At 48.7% G+C, this 18,910-nt stretch overlaps 1 protein-coding gene across 2 annotated transcripts in view; it reads right to left on the reverse strand.

The window, feature by feature from the left end:
- Positions 1-18,910, reverse strand: part of ALPK3 (alpha kinase 3) — a 57,445-nt gene that overhangs the window by 25,878 nt on the left and 12,657 nt on the right. For both annotated transcript variants that reach the window (XM_032264814.1, XM_032264815.1), the window contains 2 exons: positions 9,632-9,749; positions 7,697-8,936 (listed from right to left, as the gene is read on the reverse strand). In XM_032264814.1, coding sequence (XP_032120705.1) covers positions 7,697-8,936; positions 9,632-9,749 — 1,358 coding nt within the window. The remainder of the gene's footprint in view (positions 1-7,696; positions 8,937-9,631; positions 9,750-18,910) is intronic.

The raw sequence follows: 18,910 nt of genomic DNA on the forward strand, positions 1-18,910 counted from the left end.
AAGTAGGTGCACCACACATTTTGCCTAAATTTTGGAGGATACAGAATGGAGTGTATTTACTCCATCTTATCTAGAAAAAAAAACTGTCATAACCGTAATAAACAACAAATATGAGCTATTGTAGCATTCAGTTCTGGAATTCTAGTTGGTTCATTTTCAAGTCTTTTCCACTTTTTACAGTTTCTAGTTCTTTAGTGAAATTTGCAATCTTGTCTTTTTAAAAAGACAACATATAAAGGAGGTAAACTAGTTTTAATTTTACAATTTATGACTGATAATTCCAACAGTTGGAAACATGTGGGCCAATTTATTTATTTATGAGACAGAATCTCGCTCTGTCACTCAGGCTGGAGTGCAATAGCATGATCTCAGTTCACTGCAACCTCTGCTTCCCAGGTTCAAGCAATTCTCATGCCTCAGCCTCCCAAGTAGTTGGGATTACAGGCCTGCACCACCAGACCTGGCTAATTTTTATATTTTTAGTAGAGACGGGGTTTTGCCATATTGGCCAGGCCGGTCTCAAACTCCTGGCCTCAAGTAATCTGCCCACCTCGGCCTCCTAAAGTACTGGGGTTACAAGTGTGAACCACTGCGTCCGGCAGCCTGTGGGCCAATTTCTATGTTCTGTGGACTTATCTTCATTTTGTGCTGAGTATTATATTTGAAACACTTTTTAAAAATAATTTGAGTCTTAAGATGATGCTGTCATCCTCCAAATATGACTTTTGTTTGCTTCTGCCAGGTGCCTGGGGGCACTAGGTATCTTGAACCACCTTATTCTAATTTCAGGGACTGAGATGTTTTTTAGTCACCCACATGGCTTGGAGCTCACCAATACCTCAATACCGTGAAAGTAATTTACTTGATTCCCCTTTCTCCGAGGGTACAAACCCAACGCCCAGGGGGCTTACAAGGGCTCCCACTCTTAAGACTATGGACTCTAATTTTTGTCTTCTTAGTCTCATGAGACCGTCTAAACTATTGCTCAGTCTCTCATTCTCCTCTTCTGGCATAGAAAATATCTCCCAGGACAAAACCTGTGCCAAATGCTGGGCCTACCATTCCAGATTCCTATCTCCGCCCAGATCCTGGCCCGGTAATTCTTCTCTGTGTTAGCTCTCCAACGCCTTCAAGAAGATATTTTTATATTTTGTCTAGCTTTTCTAGTTGTCCTCAGTAGTTGAATTATCTAACCCAGTGCTCCTAGAAGCTGATATTTTATTATTGTTAGTTCTCTTCCTTTTCTGTATCACTCCTGGCCTTAGATAATGTGACAGTTGGTGCTAAACAAACCGGCGCAGTACACAAGACATAGGAAGGAAAAATGCTGAGCTTTCAATGCATTTCGGCATCAAAATCGGGACACGCTGGTTTTGCGCTCCCTCTCCAGCCCACAACCTCACCTTTGCTTCATGCTATTCATCCTTCCCAGAATGTCTCCCTTTTTCTCTTTCACCTAATTCCTTTCTACCTGGGAATATTCTCTTTTACATTTTAAAAATTATATTGAATGTTTTTCTAATATGGCATTTCCCATAATAAAGCCATACATGATGCCAACCAGTCTGCCCCCTTCCTAGATGCCTTCCCTGGGGACTCTAGGCCATGCTGTTCTCCCTCTCTGGAAGTCCACTGTTGTCATCATTCACCACATCCTGTGGCACTTCTTTCTAGTGAGTCCAGTCCCCTCAATTCAGCAGACTATTCCTCAAGGCAAGCATCATGTCTCTCCTCAATCCCCCACCATTCAACAGCTCTCAAAAGGTATTTATATTCATGTCCTCCCTGAAAACTAAAGAGCCTTGATTGTGAGAGGAGAGTTCCCACACCTTGGGATGATCATCCTCAGGACCTTCAAGTATTCTCAAAAAGAGACACTTAGGTCTCAACGCATTCAGCAGGGCTCTCCCACACCTACACGGTCCCCTCCAAGGATTTTGGCAGATGGGGCATTCTACCATGTTCCCCCATGTACCTCAGCTCCAGAGATGTGAGGCAGTCCCGGAAGAAAATCTCAAGTTAGGGCACTAAAAAGCAGCCTTGAAGGGCATTGAAGGCCCGTTTCTATTCATTGGCTACCTCCTGCCCAGAGAAAGCGCTGTCTGAACAGCATTCCTGGGCTGCAGGAGAAGCAGGGTTCTTAACAACCCAAGAGGCGCCAGCTCTACCATCTGTCCCTCATCCATACCCAGGAAAGAAGCCTCACTCAAGCTTCCAAAGGTCCTCCTTACTCCCTGGAAAGAAAATCAAGACACAGTAAGGGGACACTGGCATCAGATCCCAGAAATAGGGGCCCTTAAAGTAACAAACCCTAACAAGAGACATGCTGGGCTCAAAGGAACAAAAAAAGAGAACTTAAAAAGAGATGAGATTCAGCAAAAACTTGGGGCACGGGGAAGAAAGAAAAACAGGGAAAAAAAAAAAGAAGTAAAGAGATAAGAAAGAATATTTGGATCATGAGAATAGACACAGTGCTCACAAATGAGAAAGCTAAATATTAAGGTACTGGTTTTTCCAAAGTTTTACTAGAAGCCCATTCAAAATACAGATATGCCTTTAGTTATCCATGAAAGGATTTAACAGGTTTTATAATCTTATTAAATATAATTCATGACTTGTTAAAAAATGGTGAACAAAAAAATAGTAAAAAACAATGCTATCTGAAAGTTTGAAGAATTTCAATGATGCTATAGTTTTCCTAGAGGAATAAACAAGAGATAATAGTGGAGAAAAAATTTTAAAGAAGGATAAGAGAAGAACTTGCCCTGCCAGAAATCAAACCCATAAAAATTAAAACAAGTTTGTCTTGTAAAAAAATCAACAAACAGATTCACGGATTATAATAGATGTATATGTAGGAATTAAAATTGACTCTAGTGTATATAAGAATTAGTATATCAAGAATGAAAAACAAAATATAGATACGGTTTGAATATTCCACAAATAATGTTGAGGAAAATTACCTATTTGTTAGTCAAACATCAAACCAGAGACTAATGCTATATTATACACCCAAACAAATTTCAGATTAATTTAAAAATCAAAAGAAAGAATTCAAACAACAACAATTAGTGAAAATACAGATTACTACTTAATCTTAGACTAGGGAAGGAAAGCATAAACACTATAGAAAAAAGGTTAAGATATTCATACTATGCCGTCTTTTATAGTCATTAAAGTTTTTTCGACGATTTTTCTAGAAATTATGGAAAATGCTCATGAAATGATGAGAAGTAAAGAAAGCAGGATATTCACACCTGTAATCCTAGCACTTTAGGAGGCCAAGACGGGCAGATCATGAGGTCAGGAGTTTGAGACCAGCTTGGCCAATGTGGCAAAACCCCGTCTGTACTAAAAATACAAAAATTAGCCAGGCATGGTGGCATGCACCTGTAATCCCAGTTACTGGGGAGAGTTAGGCAGGAGAAGTGCTTGAACCCAGGAGGCGGAGGGTGCAGTGAGCCGAGATTGCACCACTGTACTCCAGCCTCGGCGATACAGAGAGACTCCATCTCAAAAAACAAAACATAAAAAACCCTCAGAAATTTGGACAGTTATATTTTAAAAACTGGGCCAGGCACAGTGGCTCACACCTGAAATCCCAGCACTTTGGGAGGCCGAGGCAGGCGGATCATGAGTTCAGCAGTTCGAGACCAACCTGGCCAACATGGTGAAACTCCATCTCTACTAAAAATACAAAAAAAATTAGCCAGGCGTGGTAGCAGGTGCCTGTAATCCCAGCTACTCGGAAGGCTGAAGCAGGAGAACCGCTTGAATCCAGGAGGTGGAGGTTGCTTTGAGCCAAGACCATGCCACTGCACTCCAGCCTAGGCAACAGAGCAAGACTCCATTTCAGAAAAAAAAAAAAAAATGTTTGAGAAACTACATATACACATAAAAAAGATTGGTAGATACAACAAGATGTCCTTTCATCTCTTGGATGATGGTCATCTCTGGATGGTAGATTTTTTTTACTTTCTTTTTTTCTTATTTTTTTTTTTTTTTAGATGGAGTTTCCCTCTTATCACCCAGGCTGGAGTGCAATGGCACAATCTCAATTCACTGCACTCTCTGCCTCCTGGGTTCAAGTGATTCTCCTGCCTCAGCCTCCTGAGTAGCTGGGGTTACATGCACCTGCCACCACCCGCAGCTAAATTTCATTTGTATTTTTTTTAGTAGAGATGGGGCTTCACCATGTTGACCAGGCTTTCCTGACCTCAGGTGATCCACCTGCCTCAGGTTCCTAAAGAGCTGGAATTACAGGAGTGAGCCACTGTGCCCGACCTTTACTTCCCACTTCAAGTTTTTAGAGTTTCCTCCATATTTTCTACTATGACTACTTTTTTTTAAATCAAAAAAATAACTTTTTTTCCAAAGAAATTGGGCAGGATAAGAGTATGAATAAACAGACCAGGCATAGTGGCTCATAGCTGCAATGGCAGCACTTTGGGAGGCCAAGGCAGGAGAATCAATCGAGCCCAGGAGTTCAAGACCAGCTTGGGCAACATAGTGAGAACTGTCTCTACAAAAACTTTTAAAAAAAGAAAAAGAATAGCCAGGTGTGGTGGCACATGCCTATAGTCTGAGGCATGGGACTTAGGAGGGTGAGGCAGGAGGATCACTTGAGCCCAGGTGGCTAAGGCTGTAGTGAGCCACAGTCATGCCATGGCACTCCAGTCTGGGTGACAAACAGCAAGACCCTGTCTCAAAAAAAAAAAAAAAATCCAATTCATCCACTAAAAACTAACAGCTTAAAAGTATACATAGATGTTAAACACGTTTCACATGTATAACCTATTCAACCTTTTTTTAAATTAAAAAATTTTTCAAAAAAACAAAAAAAAGAAAAAAGAAATAAGGTTTTTGATTTTGTTTTGTGGTGTTTTTTTCGTTTTCTTTCTTTTCTTTTTCCTTTTTTTTTTTTTTTTGAGATGGAGTCTCACTGTAGCCCAGGATGGAGAGCAGTGGTGCGATCTTGGCTCACCGCAACCTCCCCCTCCCAGGTCCCAGTTCGAGCAATTCTCCTACCTCAGCCTCCCAAGGAGCTGGGATTACAGGTAAGAGCCAGCATGCCCAACTAATTTTTGTATTTTTTAGTAGAGACGGGGTTTCACCATGTTGGCCAGTCTGGTCTTGAACCCCTGACCTCATGATCTGCCCACCTCGGCCTCTCAAAGTGTTGGGATTACAGGCATGAGCCACCGACCCGGCCTAACCATGAGGTTTTCGTAGGAGCAGTGGAACCACCACAGACAACTCTCAAGTACCACACTGCCTGAGCCCCTCCTCCTACCTTTGGGAGGTAAGGAAGAGGTGGCCCTTCCCCTTCTGGCCCTACCAGGAGGATGCCACCATCTGGTTTGGGGTTCCTCACCACATAGGCAGAGATGCCAGATTTGCACACTGACTTGGCCACCAGCCTGGTCCCTTCCTAAATGAGCTATGAGGGCCTACAAGAGCCATTTCTTCCAAAAGGCCCTACTCTGCAGCCTGTGGACTGTCAGGCACGTGCAGCAGCCACACAAAGTCTTCCCTGGGCCATGTGGACTTACCACACCAGTGGCCAAAACTACATGAGACCAGGCATGAGCGGGGCAAGAGTCAGGAACAGATTCCGGAAAGTCTGGTTTGAGGTCCTTGAAGTTTGCTCCACTCCACTCTGAACCACTGTTCCTACAGTCTGACCTCAGCGGCCATGAAATAAAAGCATTTTCCACAGTCACTCTTTCACAGTCTTCCCCTCCTTCCCGCCATGAAAGTTTTCTCCATGGAAAAGCCTCTTCTTTTCTCCACAAAGCATCCTTTCCCCTTTGCCCTCTGCAAGGTGCTGTATCAGCTTGTCCCTCGTGTGCTTCCCTTCACTGCCCTGAGAAACCACCTGTCCTCTGTCCCTACCCCTGGGAAGCACTGTTCCCCCATGAAGCTATTCCTGGACCCATAACTCCTGCTTCCTCCCCCCTGAGAAACAGTCTCATCTTAGTTCCCACCAAAACCAAAGGTGGTCTCCGCTTAAGGTTACCAGATTTAGCAAAAACAAATAGTGGGCTGGGCGCGGCAGCTCACGCCTAGAATCCCAGCATTTTGAGAGGCTGCAGTGGGCAGATCACTTGAGGTCAGGAGTTTGAGATCAGCCTGGCCAACATGGCAAAACCCCATCTGTACTAAAAATACAATAATTAGCCAGGCGTGGTTCCTCACGCCTGTAATCCCAGCTACTTGGGAGGCTGAGACACAAGAATCGCTTGAACCCGGGAGTTGGAGGCTGCAGAGAGCTGAGACCGCACCACTGCACTCCAGCTTGGACAACTTCATCTCAAAAAAAAAAAAAAAATGAAGAAGAAAAGAGAAGAAATATTGGACACTCAGTTTCAAATAAACCACCAGTATTTCTTAGTGTAAATATGTTCCGTCTATTTTACCCGCCCCAAACCCGCTCTTGCAACACTTTTCTTTCTGCCACTAATAAGAAACACTGTCTTCTTTTTGTCCCACTATAAAACATTCTGTCTCTCTGGGCACGGTGGCTTACGCCTGTAATGACAGCACTTTGGGAGGCCAAGGTGGGCGGATCACAAGGTCAGGAGATCGAGTCCACCCTGGCCGTGGTGAAACCCCGTCTCTACTAAAATACAAAAAATTAGCTGGGCGTAGTGGCACACACCTGTAGTCCCAGCTACTGAGGAGGCTGAACATGGGAGACAGAGGTTGCAGTGAGCCAAGATCACACCACTGCACTCCAGCCTGGTGACAGAGCAAGATTCCACCTCAAAAAAAAAACAAAAAACACTCTGTCCCCCTAAACCTCTGAAATGATGCCCCCATACCCCTGAAACATGAAGCTATAACCAAAAGGGACAAACTGTTTCCTTCCTGCCCCTCTCAATCCGGCCCCTCAAGCTCCTTAATGCTGCCGCCCATCTGCCTCTTTGAGGAAGGGACTTTCCACTACCCCGTCTCCACACAAAACATCATCTTTTCTCTGTTGGCTACCTGCTCCCTAGAAGATGAGGGCACTCCTGTTATCGAGCAAAACGGCTGGCCTCTGTCACCCACCGTAGTCATACCTGATCCCAACTGCCACTTACTTCGTTCTTAGTGGCACCAGATTCTTACAAGAGCCCTATCAAGTAGGCATTGGTATTATTATTCTTCCAGTTTTACAGCTTGCTCTAGATCACACCATGTTAAAGGCAGTCAGATTTGCATATAGGTATGCCTGGCTCCAGAACCTTACTAAATCCAGGTTCAACCAGCATTTCCTGGACATTCAGCTTTGTTAAAAATCTAATGCGCAGACGAGTTGCGACCTGCTGTACACTATAGTGCATGCCTGCTCCTCCGTCTGCCCCGTGAAACGCTGTTGCCTCAGCAGAGCCCACAGAAACCCTCCACTGGCCCCCTTTCCCACCCAGAGAATACTATCTTCCTGCACCTCCCTCCGGGGCACGGTCCCCTTGGCCGCGAACTCCTACACTCTCAGAGGAGCGTTACAGTCAGGCTGTGCTCCCCACAGGCCCGGCGTCTGGAGACTGGCTGGGGTGAAGGGGATGCCTGCGGTCCCCTGCTGCTGGCACTCCAGCCCCTCCCCACCCTTCTATAAATAGCCCACTGCTCGCTGGCTGCCGAGCAGTTGCAGCAAGAGTTTCCATGAGGTCAGCTTCCCAGAGCAGCCTCCAGGCGCCCAACACCCACTTACCTCTCCTGGAGTCCTGTGGCCTGCTCGTCCCTGCAAGGGGCTGTCCCGGGTGCCATGTTTCCGCCGGGCAGGGGGCGTCGGCACCTGGACAGAGGCCTGAGGTGAGGCGTTCCCTAAGCTCTGGGCCCCACATTCTGGAGCTTGACTCATAGAAGAAATGGGCTTGCTGTCTGTGGTGGCCTCCCCTTTGGGCTTTGGAGGGGCAAATCTCTTTCTGTTGAAAGGCCTGGTCGGCTGGGGGGCCAAGGAGGGTGTGGGCTGGCCAGGAGCCGCAGGCACCCCCTCGCCTCTAGCCCTAATGGGCGCTGTCCCCTTGGGACTCTCTCCAGGCGCCTGGACACTCAGGGGCTGGGGGCCCTGTTCCCCCAGAGGCCTGACTGCCTGGGCGTTCTCCAGGTACATGTCCTTCAAGGAGAAATACACTTCCTGGCCTGGGCCTGGGCCAGGGGCCGGGGTCGGGGCCTTCTGGGCCTTGTCTGGAGTGTCCCCAGCAGAGGCTGGCTTCCTGGTGCCATCTGTGGCAGAGGACCCAGGCCCCCGTGCAGCCCTGCCTCTGGGCTGGGTCTGAACCTGCTCCACGCCCACGGGCCCCCGAGTTCCGCAGGAGTCAGGCTCGTCGGAGTTGGGGATGCCGTTTTCCGAAGAACGGCGGCTTCGGGCTGCCTTCTCTAACTCTGGCTTCTTCAGGCCCTGCTTGGATTCCTCATCTTTCTTTTTCTTCTTGGCCCCACTCTCCTCTTTGAGGGCCCTCGGAGGCCCCAGCTCCATGGCGTCACAGATGTATGTCAGCAAGCCGCGCTCCCCGTCCTCCCCATTCTCGGGGGCAGCCTCCCCGTTGGTGGTCACCTCGCCAGGGGCAAAACTGTTGATCAGGCCCAAACCTGAGTGCTGAGCTGACTCAGTCTCTCCCTCCTGCCAAGCCGCCGGGGCCCCACCCTCGGGCTCCCTGGCAGGGCCGGAGGGGCCTGGCGCCTCGGCCCCGCTCAGCCGGCGCTTGCGCTGGAAGCGGTCGGGGCTGAGCTTGCGCAGCGTGTCGGCCTCCGCCGGCGCCGCCTCCTGCTTCCAGCTCTGCTCGATCTCGCGCAGCTTCGCGGCAGCCTTGCGCTTCAGCTTGGCGAACCAGCGCTGGTGGAGCTTGTACTCGGTCATGGTGCCCACCTCCAGGACCCCTGAGCAGGACACGATGCCTTTGCTGTTCCGGGCGGAGGCCTGGTAGATGGCGGCATCTTCTTCTCGACACCTAGAGGTAGGAGCATGAGGTGCCACCTGTCCCCTCCTGGGAGGTGAGAGCCCCCCAAGCCCCCCAGCCAGAGCCGTTCAGAGCCGAGCATGCTTCCCCCTCCCCACGGCAAGCCCTGCCGCGTGCCACGCCCCACCTCACACATCACAGCATACAACATCCTCCATTACAGTTGAGGCTGGCAAAAGGGTGGCAGCTGACCAAGGCCATACTGTCCCAGGAGGGATTAGACTTGGGGCCCAGGAGAGCTCCCTTCAGAAGCAGGTGACCAGCACAGCGCCTTGTGAAGTCATGATGATACAGTTGCTTTTTTTGGCCGCTGACCTCACGGAAAATATTTCCGTAGGTCAGGACCTCCTCTGGCTACACCAGCTCTCTGATTGTCAGTAACACTCCCACCCTGGCCTTAGGACCTCCTCTGGCTGCACCAGCTCTCTGATTGTCAGTAACACTCCCACCCTGGCCTTAGGACCTCCTCTGGCTGCACCAGCTCTCTGATTGTCAGTAACACTCCCACCCTGGCCTTAGGAGCTCCCAGACACTGGAAGGCAGATGTGGTTCACCAGGTGGTTCAACCACACAGCAGAATCCCGCCCTCCATCCCAGACAGTGCCTGGGTATCTCCATCCAGACTGCTCCATTTCTGAGGGCAGGGCCCCAGCCAAAGGGCCCTGGAGAGGGCCCTCCTCCCTCACCTGTACAGCTGCAGTGTGTGGCGGTTGCCCTGATGAGTGATCTCATATTTTGGCAAGCCACAGTAGCGGTCCAGCTCTGTATCATCCTTGTACCAGGTCACCTCTGGCTCTGGGTATCCTGAGAAAGAAGCAGGAGATTAGGTTGCAGGAAGACCAGGTCCAAAATAATCAGAAGAGGCTGGGCATGGCAGCTCACACCTGTAATCCCAGCACTTTGGGAGGCTGAGGCAGGCAGATCACCTGAGGTCAGGAGTTTGAGACCAGCCTGGCCAACGTGGTGAAACCGCATCTCTACTAAAAATACAAAAAATTAGCCAGACATGGTGACAGGCTCTTGTAATCCCAGATGCTTGGGAGGCTGAGGCAGGAGAATCGCTTGAACCCAGGAGGCAGAGGTTGCAGTGAGCCGAGATCACGCCATTGCACTCCAGCCTGGGCGACAGAGTGAGACGGATGATAATAATAATCATGGGCCGGGCACGGCGGCTCCCGCCTGTAATCCCAGCACTTTGGGAGGCCAAGGCGGGTGGATCACGAGGTCAAGAGGTCGAGACCATCCTGGTCAACATGGTGAAACCCCGTCTCTACTAAAAAAAAATACAAAAAACATTAGCTGGGCATGGTGGTGCGTGCCTGTAGTCCCAGCTACTCAGGAGGCTGAGGCAGGAGAATTGCCTGAACCCAGGAGGCGGAGGTTGCGGTGAGCCAAGATCGCGCCATTGCACTCCAGCCTGGGTAACAAGAGCAAAACTCTGTCTCAAAAAAAAAAAATAATAATAATAATAATAATGGGAGGCGAGAACACAAGGCCGTGGCTTCCCAGACCACCTGAAGAGACTGGTCGGGACCATCTGCCCTAGGCTGGCTGGAAGAATGATAGCTCAGCTTATTTTTAGAAGCTGGTCCCTGTCAAAGCTGAAAATGATTCCCCTTCAGCAATAGGAAGGAAAATATGGAGGAGAAACGTCCTAGCTTCCTAGTGGGAAGGGAGACAAGGAGTTTCCAGAAATCCTTGGCTGCTGGGAATAAGTTTCCTTCTGTAGTGGCCCATTCAACTTTCTCAACTGCAGTAAGGGCTGTATCCTCAGAGGTCTCCTCCCTCATGTCCCAACACGAACATCTCTTCCAAGAGCCCTCCTCCTTTCATTTCAGGTTCCCGAGCTGTTAGGATTATTTGACTACATGGCTAAAACATCTGTCTGTCCACTCATTCATTCATTCATTTACCCATCGTCCATCTGTCCACACATCTACATCTTCCTACCCATCCCGTCACTGCAATGACACTGACTGACTGTCTGCCCAGCCCCTCTTCTCTGGCCACTTCCAGCCCACCCACAGGAAGAACTCCCAGCTGTTACTGTCACATGTCCCCTGCCTCTCTGGCCATAGTTAATTGGTCCAGTAATGGACACCAAATCAACTAATCTAGCTAATTCTTTGACCACGTATTTGGGAATTAAGACCTCGAGACAGTCTACCATTGTGTCTGGAAATTTAACTTCAAAAGGCTAGAGCAGTCACGTTCTGCCACACGGACTGAGAAGCAAATGCTACACTGAGAGATGGAAAAAGGAAGTTGATGTTCAGGATTGAATAGAAGTGGAAGACACAGAGAGTCCCAAGATGCTTCCAAGTACTAGTTCCATTCCTTGCCTGGGCACAGCAAGGCATTCCATAAGAATCCCTTCTGGACTTACTAACGAATCCTGCTTCATTTCTTAAGCTGGCTGATCTGCATTACTTGCTCAGAATGAGACTGCTAAGATACGCTCACTCAGAGATATATATTAAGTACATATGACTGGCAAGCTAGGGTTATGAAGACACAGAAGCACGTAAGACAGGGTCTCTGCACTCCGGGAGCTTACTGTGCAGTAGAAAAGATGAGACATGACAGGCACACACGCAAGGCAGCAATGCGCCTAGCATCTGCACCGGCGCTCTGCCTTTCCTGCTGCCTACGGATACCCTGCGCTCCTATCTAAAGCGGCCCCTCACTGGATCCCGCCAGCTGGTGCCTAATCAAGGACATTTCTCCAACAATTATTCCTGCTCATTCCTGCATCATCAAACTTTTCCTCTCTGTTACATCTTTCCCACCAGCGTACAAGCCTGCTATATTGTGTCCTTCTTTTTGTGGGGGGGAGCGGGTGGTGAGGGGGACAGCCCTGTCGCCAAGCTGGAGTGCAATGGTGCAATCTCTACTCACTTCAACCTCCACCTCCCAGGTTCAAGCGATTCTCCTGTCTCAGCCTCCCGAGCAGCTGGGACTACAGGTGTGCGCCACCACGCCCAGCTAATTTTTGTATTTTTAGGAGAGACGGGGTTTCACCATGTTGGCCAGGATGGTCTCAATCTCTTGACCTTGTGATCTGTCCACCTCTGCCTCCCAAAGTGCTGGGATTACAGGCGTGAGCCAAACGGTGTCCTTCTTTAAAAATAACTTCCGTTGACCCCACAGCCTCTTCCAGCCCCTGCTCTTATTTCTCTGCTCTCTGCTTTACAGAAAAATTATTTGAAGGAGCTGCCTGTACTCAATGCCTTCATTTTCTCTCTTCCCATCAGGCTTTGATAGCCTCTACTGCACCAGAATCGCTCTTGTCAAGGTCACCCGTGACTTGTACTTTGCCAAATCCAATGGCCAATTCCTATGCCCGTCTGCCCAACCCATCAGCAACACCGACCCTGCTTCCTGACACCTTTGCTTCACTGCTTCTAGGGCACTGCTCTTTCTGGCTGCTCCTCCTCCTTCACGGCCGCTTTTCCTGAGCTCTTTCGTCAGAGAAAAGAGCTCTTTACTCCCTAGACCTGCCCCAGAGCTCAGGCCAGAGCTGTTTTCCATTCTCTATCCACAGTCACAACCAGGGGGTCCTAATTCTATCCTGTGACTTTCAAATATATGTATACTCATGGACCCCCAAATATCTATCTCCAGTCCAGTCTTCTGCCCTCAACTCCTCATCATTATTTCTGACTGCATACCTGGCATTTCCTCCTGAAAGTATAGGAGGTATCAAGCTTACCAGGTCCCATCCAAGCTCCTTAGTCTCCCCTCCAAGTCGGTCTCCACGAATCTCAGTAAATAGCAACTTCATCCTGTTTGGCTCAGGCCAAGACCCAGAGGCAATCCTGCCTTCCTCTCCTTGTCTCGCCTCTACTCCATCAGGCAATCTTGCTGGCCCTCCCTTAAGAATATATCTAGAATCTGATCGCTCCTTGCTGTTCCCCACCAACAGCCTGGTCCACGTTCCTACCATCTCACACCTCAATTTCTGCAGTAAGCTCCTCACTGATCTCATTTGTGGCCTCTTCAGCCCATTCTCGGCAGAAGAGACAGAGTGATCCTTTTAAAATAATGTCAGATCACGGTGCTCCTTTGCTCAAAACACCACAATAGCTCCCTTTCACGAAGCCCTCGTGATCTGGGCCCTGTGAGCATGCTGGGCCCACCACCCTCCACCCTCCGCCACCTTGCTGCACCCACCCATGTGGTCCTGCCGGCTGGCCTCACACAGCGCATGAACACCATGGCTTGCCCCCTGCAGGGCTCTGTTACTTCCCTAGAGAAGCCTCCCGACCACCCTGTGTAAAGCAGCGACTCCCTCTCCCAGGCCCTTGCTATCCCTCTTACTGTGTTTATTTTTCATAGAACACATTGCTACCTGACATATTATACACTTATGAGTGTGTTGGTTTACGTCCATCCTTTCCATGACAAATATCAGCTCCATGACAGCAGGGACTTATCTGTGTTATTCACTGCTGTGTCCTCAGTTCCTAGAATAGTCCCTGGTATGGAATCAACACTCATTAAATATTTATAGATGAATAAATGAAGCAGTGCACTAAGTGCTTAGGGCTGCAGAGAAAGCAGTGATCACCTCTGGCCGGGGACTCAGGAAAGGCTTTTGTAGTGAGTGGCACTTGGACTCGACTTGGAGGGTGGGCAGGATTTCAGAGAAGATGGGTTCAGTCCCTCTGATCTCCCGCTTCCCCTCAGCTCTCATGTCCCCTGCGCTTCCCCTTCACCGCACTAATCACAATACTGTCGTTGACTATTTCCTTGCCTGTCTCTCCTGCTAGACTTAGGTTCCATGTGGTAGAAACTGTATCTCATTCACTGCTGTATCCCCACCACCTAAGACAGTGCCTGGCATGTGGTAATCACTTAAAAGAAGTCTGCAGGACGATAAGTAAATGAGCGAGTAGGGTGACGGGTGAACACACGAGGTGGAAGGGCATTCCTGACAAGGGAACCACAACAGGAGAGTGGGAGGGTGACAAGCAAAGGGCACGCTGGGGAACTGTGTGCAGGAGCAGGGAGCGGGGGAGGCGAGGCTGCAGCTGCGTCAGCCAGGAACAAACTCTGGGCAGCCCTGGCTGTAAAGCGAGCCCCATGTTTCCACTGTGAGCTAAAGCCCCTGGTTACATCACTGTGTGTGTGGCCAGGGCCAGCACAGGTGTCCTCACCATCCTGTGAGATGATCTCATCCCTACAAGGGTCCAGCTCAGAGCTTCCCTGCCCCATGACCCGCCCAGCACAGCCTCAGTCTCCAGGGCATCTGAGTCCAGTCAGATACCCGGGGAAGAGGGCAGGGGTGGGGCAAGGAGGGAGAAGCTGAATGGACCCCACGACCCCAGGGCTGGGGTCTCAGCCCCCATGCCACCCACTGGTGCCGCTTCTACGCAGTGGGGGCTAACCTGACAGTTTAGGGCTTCAGAGCCACAATGAGCTTTGGAAGTAAATTTATTTGGGAGAACACATTGTCTTCAGCCCTGAATAATGTGAACTATATTCTAAAATGCGTAAAAGCAGGAGGGCTCTGGGCCCTTCACTCCCAGCTGCACATTTGTGCATATCCACAGGCAGATGTGCACACACTTTTGGCCCTGGCAAAGAGAACCCACAGTGGCACTTGAGCCGGTGGCCTTCCCTCAGCCCCTTCACACCGTGTGGCCTCTGTTTCACAGCCAGCGGACCTGACTCAAGAACCCAGCTTGGAACCTGCAGACTTCTCCCAGCCATTCCCAGTTCGCAGAAGCTGCGATTCAAAAGAATAATGAACAGAAATTTAAAGTTTTCAAAAAGCTTTCAAATACAAGAATTTTATTTGACCCTCAGAACAACTCTGTGCAAACAATTGCTAACATTAGTGAAGACTTACTGTGTGCCAGATACTGAGCTAAATACTTCTCATGTATTATCTCATCTAATCCTCACAAGACCCCTGTGAGGAAGGTACTAATCTCCAATTTAAGGATGAGGAAATCCCAGCTCATGAAATTAAAGCTCTTGTCCAAAATTATATAGCTGGCAAGCAGAAGCCAGAATTGAAATCCCTCTCTTCTATAACACAGGCTAATATTTTAAATCCTATTTTACACAAAAGGAAAACGAGGCTCAGAGAAGCTAAGTAACTTGCCTAGGGTCACACAGCTGGCACATGACAAAGCCCTAGGTTTCCTTTTCCTTTTTCCAGTACTCTTTCCACTGGGGATTCTGGGATCAATATATAAGTTTTTGCTCCCAACAGTCATTATATTAGACTCACTTCTCTAAAAAAAGTTTCTTTAGGAACATGGTCCTGTTTCAAAGGACTCAATCCCTTTGTCCAACCTACCCACTGCTGATGCTTCCTCCTTCCAGCCCAATATGAACATGTGCACCCACATGCACACACACACACACACATATACCAACATAGAATCTACAACAGAGTTGAGGAGAGTAGAGGAGGGAAGCCCCTGTGCTGCAGAGAGTGGGCTGCTTCAAGAAAGACAGCAGCACTCTGGCGAGAGGGGCCCCTGGGGGAGACAGAGCTAGCAGAGGCCCACTATCTCCCCATAAGCCTATGTGAGTGGGAAGAACCCCAGGGCCTTGCCTCTCTTCTCTGTTCCCCCAAGGGCTTCCATCACAGGTCAGCCAGCAGGAGCACTGGCACGGATGGACGAAGTTCTGACCACCAGGAAAACATCACCTCTGCCTGGCAGGGCCTCAGTGGGCTGACTCATCCTAGCCTTGTTTAGGAAATGCTATCAGCAGTGAGGAAGGAAGAGTGCACGTGTGGTCAGTCTGGAGACAAGCCAGGAGCAGAACAGCAGCCTCACACAGAGGCCAGTCTCACCCAGAGATCCATCCACCTTCCACCTCTCTGGACTAGAGAGCTCCCCGTTTCTAGCCCTGATTCTTTAGCTTGCAGAGCATTCTGCATTGCTCCTCCTCTCCTCCCTCCCTTCTCCTACAGTCTGCGTGTTCTCCTTGCTAATTGCAAAAGGCTTGTTTGAGGTGTATTGTGGTGATCATAGACACCTCGTTCCTAGCATGCTACATAAAGCTCAGGTAAGCTGGGATTCTGAATGTATGTGAGGATGAGTGGGGGCAGGAGAGGAGAAGATCAACAACGGACTAAGGTGTGGATATCAGAGACAGAGCCCCAGAAACCTTCCAGCCTCCACTGGCAGTGTTGTAGATCTCAGCACAGTAGGTGCTATGATATACAACCATATATCTTAAAATAAATGTCTGAGGAGCCCTGCGTGGTCATCATGAGACGTGGCAGAAAAGGTTGCTCCTTTGGATTGGGCTTGAAACAGGGAACCGCTTACTCCCATGGTGATATTTGGAGTATTCAATAAAATACCCCGTGATTCTATAAATCAGACTCATGTCTGGCATCTCCATCTTGCTCTCAGAGTCCATGGCTACAAAGAACAGGATGGAAAAAGGAGAGGAGGGAGAGCCATCCCTGATACCTGCACCTCTCAAGTGGTCCCAGATACCCACTGCAGCTCCGATACCCGGGTACCAAAGCTGCGGCTGAAATGAAACGGCAATGTGGGAAGGGGAAAAGGGACTGATTTTGGCATCAGCACAGTCGAGCTTCACTGTGGTCATCTGATACATACTGAGCATCTTTGTGCCAGCTCTGGAGAGGCATGATGTGTCAGGTGTGTGCCTTGTCCTTGTAGATGTCACGATCTGGTTGGAGACAGAGATGTGTAAACAAAAAAACTATGTGGTGGAGGATGGAGCAAGAGCTCTCCTGGAAACACTGGAGATGACCTCCCAGAGGGCAAGGCCCTTGAAAGATGAGAAGGGGGCCGGGCGCGGTGGCTCACGCCTGTAATCCCAGCACTTTGGGAGGCCGAGGCGGGTGGATCACAAGGTCAAGAGATAGAGACCATCCTGGCCAACATGATGAAACCCCGTCTCTACTAAAAATACAAAAAAAAAAATTAGCTGAGTGTGGTGGTGCATGCCTGTAGTCCCAGCTGCTTGGGAGGCTGAGGCAGGAGAATTGCTTGAACCCGGGAGGCGGAGGTTGCAGTGAGCCGAGGTCGCGCCACTGCACTCCAGCCTGGCGCCTAGTGACGGAGTGAGACTCTGTCTCAAAAAAAAAGAAAGATGAGAAGGAATTTGCAAGGCAGAAAAAGAGTAGGTTTCTAGGTAAAAAGGCAGAATGAATATCCCATCTGCCTTCGCACCTGCCCTCAAGCTCGCTAAACTGCACTGAAAATACTTTTTAATCAACATAAACAAAAGCACAAGGATGAAGAGAACGAGCAAGGGGAGTAACAGGAGCAACACAATTTTGAAGGTTAGAAAGCAGAGGGACAAGTGGAAACTTACTTAGCAGACGCCAGGCAGCTCAACCCTAAGCTGGCGGTGGGGAAAACTGAGAAATATCCTTTCACACCAGAAAAGCCCCACGGGGAATAAGAATTGGCAATTTGGTACCTCTGGAACGGGGAGAAAGAGGAAAGAGGAAAAGTTAAAAGGTGCTTCGAAAACAGACGGCTGGAACCCTTCACCCATTCCGTCTCACTGGATGACTGCTCCTTCCCCACCACGGCCAAAGGTGAGGTTTATTATTTGGAAATGTAAAAGTCTGTCCTGAGAGTAAGCCAGCATAACTGAGGGCACGACTATTCTATGGAAAATAGAAAAACATAATAACCATATATCATAAAATAAATGTCTTATGCTGAGAGCCCACCCAGCCCTCTAGCCTGCATAAGTCTCAGGAAACCTTTCACTAGGCAACCTAGCTAGTCCAAGAAGAGGAACTAAAGAAACTTACTTGGTAGTTCCCAACAGTGGCTACCTAGGTCACCCTACAGTGAACAGCCCAGTTTTCAGGCCCCTCCTCCTTGCTCAGAACCTTCTATCAGCTTTTAAGTCCCCTACTCATTAGCTGACAGCCAAAGATTTCTAGATATGGGAGGAGAGCCTGTAATAGAAGATTAAGGACAAAATTAAACAGAAAAAAAAAAAAAAAAGCAAGACAGAAGAAAAACTACACAAGGAAAAGGAAACTTTTAGAAAACCATCATCAATTAGAGTCTCAAAAAGGACAAAAATTAAAACTCTTGGAAATTAAAAATTCAGTAGAAGAATTGAAAGATAAAACTGAGGAAATCTCCCAGAAAGTAGAGCAAACGACAGATAGATGACAGGGGAGTAAAGGATAAGAAAGTAAAAGTCCATGTCCAGGGGAGCAGCTATCCAAACAAGAGTTCATAAAGTACGAAGACAGAAAACGGGAGGATAAAATCAAATTCCCAGAACTAAAGGCTCTCCATGTCTGACGGAAAGCATCTAAGCGTGTTCCAGGGTGAAGAGACCCGTATCAACATACATCATTATGAAATATCAGAACACTCTTACAAGCTTCCAGAGAGAAAAACTGGTCACATGCAAGGAGTTAGGATCAAGCCGTCTTCTCACTCTGAAAAGCAACATTGGAAGCAAAAAGATAATGGAACAATGTCTTAAATTCTGAAGGAAAATTATTTTCATCTTACAATTTTATACCCAGCCAAATTCCTGAGAAAAAGCAAAGTAGAAAAAAGAGGCCAGGCATAGCGGCTCATGCCTACTATAATCCCAGTACTTTGGGAGGCCAAGGTGGGAGGATTGCTTGAGCCCAGTAGTTTGAGACCAGCCTGGCAACATTGTGGGACTTAGTCTCTACCACGTACACACACACACACACCCCCTAAGCTGGGTGTGACGAAACACACCTGTGGTCCCAGCTACCTGGGAGCCCGAGGTAAGAGGATCACTTGAGCCTGGGAGGTCAAGGCTGCAGTGATCTGTGTCGTCCAGCCTGGACGACAGGGGAAACCCTGCCTCAAACAAAACAGAAAACATTTTCAGACGCAAGGAATCCAACGTCTACTTCACATGTACTCTTTCTAGAAAGCTACCAAAACAAGAATGTAAATAAAGAAAAAGAATGAACACAAAAAGCAGGAAACCTATCACAGAAGAGA

Source organism: Sapajus apella, unplaced genomic scaffold (genome assembly GCF_009761245.1).
Source record: "Sapajus apella isolate SASKATOON/1434 unplaced genomic scaffold, GSC_monkey_1.0 scaffold147, whole genome shotgun sequence".
In the NCBI taxonomy this organism is placed as follows: Eukaryota; Metazoa; Chordata; class Mammalia; order Primates; family Cebidae; genus Sapajus; species Sapajus apella.